Consider the following 4,108-nt stretch of genomic DNA (forward strand, 5'->3'; position numbering starts at 1 on the left):
CCTGCTGAAAGCTCTAACTGTACCTGTTTCTCCATGCTGCTTCTTTCTACTAAGGAATATGATGAGCAGACTTCAAAACCCCCGACTCATTCTCAGGCGGCCATTTCGTGCGACTGTGAGTCCACAGGACATGATGAAACAAGTGGAAACCAGGCAGGTCAGCTCTGCACATCTGAACTTATGCACCATGGGAAGAATTCAAAATTTCATGTTGAAACTTTCTCACGAAAACGAGATTTGATTTTGTTCCTTCCAGTTAATTTGTGTTGGGGAAACTGCAACATAAAAAGTGGTCAGATTTGTGAAGCTGTCAAAAAAAAAAAGTACAAAGAGAGAAGGAAAATAATCCAGGTGGATGTTTGTACAGCAGATGTACAGTGAGGTGATGTGACAAGGGGTCTGTGTTCCCAAAGTTTGAGTGATCTGGGAGCTGTGGTGGAGGTGAACGTGCTTCCTCCAAATGAGATGCCGAGTCAGAAGGAAATAGCTTTGACTTTGCACATGTGAAATGACTGGTGCTACAAAAGCATTTCCTAAATTATCTCTCTGGTGCAAAATGAGCGCAGAAATTCAGAGCGTTTGCACCTTTGGTACGCTTTGATCCCATTTTCTTTATCTATAACAATGAGAGAAGCTGATGGAAACTCTTTAAGCTATGCTTATCTATACTGTCCTCAAATACTTGGCTGCTGTCTAAAGAATAGGAAGGACTATGTAACATGTGCTTTTCTGTAGATGAACACATAATCAAGCTTTTCGAAAGGGCTCAGACTGTGGAAATGTGCTTAATGAGGAAAATATTTTTAAGAGCACATTTATATGTTTTGTTTTTACAGTGTTGTGGAATAGTGTCGTGCTCTTAAATATTTAAGAGCACTGGTTATGGTGAAAGATTTTTAATCAGATTAGAATCTTGCACGTATGTATTAATATAGTTTTAAATAGGAAAACTAACTTTTTGTAATAGCTCTGTCTTTTAGTGCTGGTTTCTGTATGCCTGCACCCTTAAAGTGAAGGCATTAAAATCAGTTTGTGGTGGAGGTGGGAGTTTTTTAACAGCAACTGGCTTTTTTCTTTTAGTGTAGCCTCATTTCTGTCTCCATGGTTGGCTTACTGTTTCTTAGTACAAGGAGGGCTGACCTGTGTGGGAGAGAAGGCAGCTGCCAGAAATACACCCCAGGGAGAGTGGGGAGGCTGCAAACAGGGACCGAGAGAAAGCAGCAACTGTGGGTGGGAGATGTGCCGGGGGAAGGTACAGAGATACCTAAATGGAACGATACGTGTGAAAAGGAAGAAAGTGATGTTTCTGCCTTTGGAGGTCATTAAGCTGTTGAACTAGAATGACAGAAATCAGACGCATTTATATCCGTGACGCAAAAGTTGGGTCAATCCATTGTACAAAACCGAGTGCGTGTTTTATTGCTTTTGCTGGAGTCTCTGACATTGAAGAGGTGGGTTCATGTGAACAGGGAGTTATGGACAGGCAAGAGAAATGATGAGGTTTCTCTGCTTTGTGAACTTCTTGTTATTCCTGAAGCTGATGTCAAAGTTCTTTCTTACTCTATTCAGTATTCATACTCTTCTTTTCTTTCAACATGCAGCCATGTTGAAAGCTTGTCCTACATGTCTAATTATTAAGTTATTAATGGCACCTTTGTATTTGAAAATGTAACAAAAATTTCCGGCTATTGGTTTTTCACTAGAATTTGGTTCTTGATCAATGAGCTGTACAGTAGAAAACCAAGAAAACTAGAAGAACTGTAAAATGGTTCTATAGAGTTGTCCTACATGTTAATAAATCTTGCTAACCCATACTAGGTTAGCAGAAGTTAGACTACAAAAAGCAAGTTAACAAGCTCCCTCTCTGTAACTAATAAGTAGAAGCTGTTGAGGAAGGGGAGACAAGGCAGGAGAAGGCTCATGGGTGCTGAGGAGGCTCAGCAGCTGCCTTTAAATTAATTCAGGGCAGAGCTAAAAGTCTTCTCAGGAATAGGAAAAGCTGGTAGGAAACAGTGAAGGAGCAGTGTCTTGGTCCCCCTCAATGGGGAGGGAGGAAAGTGCAAACTGGCTTTGCCTTGTACCCTGCAGTCCTTAAACCATCTGCAGCATGAGCAGAAGAGAAGAGCAGGGCTTGGAGGATTGAAAGAGCAGGCTCTTAAACTAAACACTTCATGCTCTTCTTCTGCTGAAAACGACCTAGAGCATTATCCAACACAATTATAGGTTGCTGAGGAAGGTGTCAAATCCAAAGCCCAAGGGTTAGCTTTAGCAAGGAGATTTAAAAAAACCTTGGCATCTTGATTTAGGAAGTTCCTGTTATTGCCTTTGGAGAGCTCATTTCTTGCTTTGCTTATAGCTCCCCATTTAAACCCTTCTTCCATGAGCACAACCATAGAATTAAAGAGATATTCTTGGGAATTTTATGACATATCGGAGTCTAGTGTTTATGGTAATTTAGAAGCCTCTCTGTAGAGGTTTCTATGCGTTATCTTCAAGTTTTTACTCAAATGCTTTAGCTTATTTGAGGGCCATCAGGAACTGCGCTCTAGTTACAACCTCCTCAGGAAACCTTTTCCAAAGCTGGTCAGTATGCCTAGCTGCTTAAATCTTTCCATAGCTTCAGAAAAATTCACAGCTTAGTTCTTGCAATAAGTCTTGCTCCTACAGCTTCGCAGAGGGAAGCTCGCAGGATGAAGTCTGTATACAGCAGTTATGTAAAAAAACCCCAAATACTTTGCAAGTGTGGGGAGAGCAAATTATGTTACTTTGCAGCTCCTACTTTTTTCTGTTCTATTTTTCATGCTGATCTAGCTTGGCATTGATAAATAGAGCTTACCTCAAAATTCACCTTGGTCAGTGACTACAGTTAAAATGATTCTGGCCAAGTCTTTTTAAAACTTCTGTGGGAAGTCCCGTCACTTCTGCCAAAGTATTGTGTCAAAACACATTTACAAAACACTGTGTAAATTTAGGAAACAGTTAGGAGCAAATGCAGGAAGATTGTATATATACAAAAAAGCCTATATACTACATTCTGTAGTGGATATTTTAAGATAATTTTGGTGGTTTAAATATTCCTAAGAAGGACAGTAGGTTTTATTCCAAGTTATCCTACTGACATGGCAATATAACTTTACACGGCACTTCAGACTCAAGGTTAAATGTACATAAAGATGCACCAGGCATTAGCTTGCAAACAAAGTGCCCAGGGTGGTGTTGGAAATCTCTGGTAAGGAATGCCTATCCAACCCCTAGTCCCAGTTTTCTGGCTCACTTACCAAACTAAATGACATTTCTGGGGAGCTGAGCCAAGTTATGTAGTGATGGAAGAAACTGGAGCAAATTCCAAGTGAGGGAGAACTTGTTCAGAAAGTATCTGTAAATGCTGAATTACTTTGTGCTTTCTACCAGTTCAGCTTTCAGTGTGTGTGGCTGTCAGACAACAGAGGGAAATGAGGAGGTGATAGCAACAAAGATCTTGATTTACATTCTTCTGCTGTTTTATCAGTTCCACAGAGCAAAGTGTGCCCCTGCAATCTAGTAAATGCATTGGCTTTCATCAGGTAATTTCCCCTAGGTGTTTCAGATCTCTATATTTTTTTCCTAGATTTACTTGGTTGCAATCATTTACTTGTTTTTGTACTTGCCCTTCTGTTACTGCTTATATCCAAAGTACAGTTGCAAGAAAAAGTATGTGAACCTTTTGGAATTTCATGGTGTTCTGTATTAATTTGTCATAAAATGTGATCTAGCCTTTATCTAACTCAAGAGTATTGACAAATATAATGTGCTTAAAATAATAACACAAGAACAATTATGATCCTCCATGTCTTTATCTTTGCTATATCCAAACTCTCACCTGCACAACTGCTTACACTAAGATTGGATCTGAACCATTCCCATTTGTTTTCTTCTCCTTCAGTAACTTCTGGTTGTGAAAATATCCCTAATTTATGTCTTAAAAATGGCATCCTTGAACTGAACCTCGGGGAGAGGAAGTGACTATCTTCAAGGGCAACCTTTTGTCTTAGCACATGGACTCTTCCCTTTCCAATGTGGTCGTCAGGCTGAAGGGGAGAGTGTCAGGCAGTCTCTGCCTGGTTCAGCA

The 4,108-nt window shown here is 40.1% G+C and overlaps 1 protein-coding gene across 1 annotated transcript in view; it reads left to right on the forward strand.

Moving 5' to 3' along the window:
* The window catches only part of NEK11 (NIMA-related kinase 11), a gene marked incomplete at its 5' end in the record, with an annotated part of 30,579 nt that overhangs the window by 11,086 nt on the left and 15,385 nt on the right, over positions 1-4,108 (forward strand). Inside the window, one exon of the mRNA XM_009869485.1 lies at positions 55-157. Coding sequence (XP_009867787.1) covers positions 55-157 — 103 coding nt within the window. The remainder of the gene's footprint in view (positions 1-54; positions 158-4,108) is intronic.

This window comes from Apaloderma vittatum, unplaced genomic scaffold, assembly GCF_000703405.1.
Source record: "Apaloderma vittatum isolate BGI_N311 unplaced genomic scaffold, ASM70340v1 scaffold4975, whole genome shotgun sequence".
Lineage (NCBI taxonomy): Eukaryota > Metazoa > Chordata > Aves > Trogoniformes > Trogonidae > Apaloderma > Apaloderma vittatum.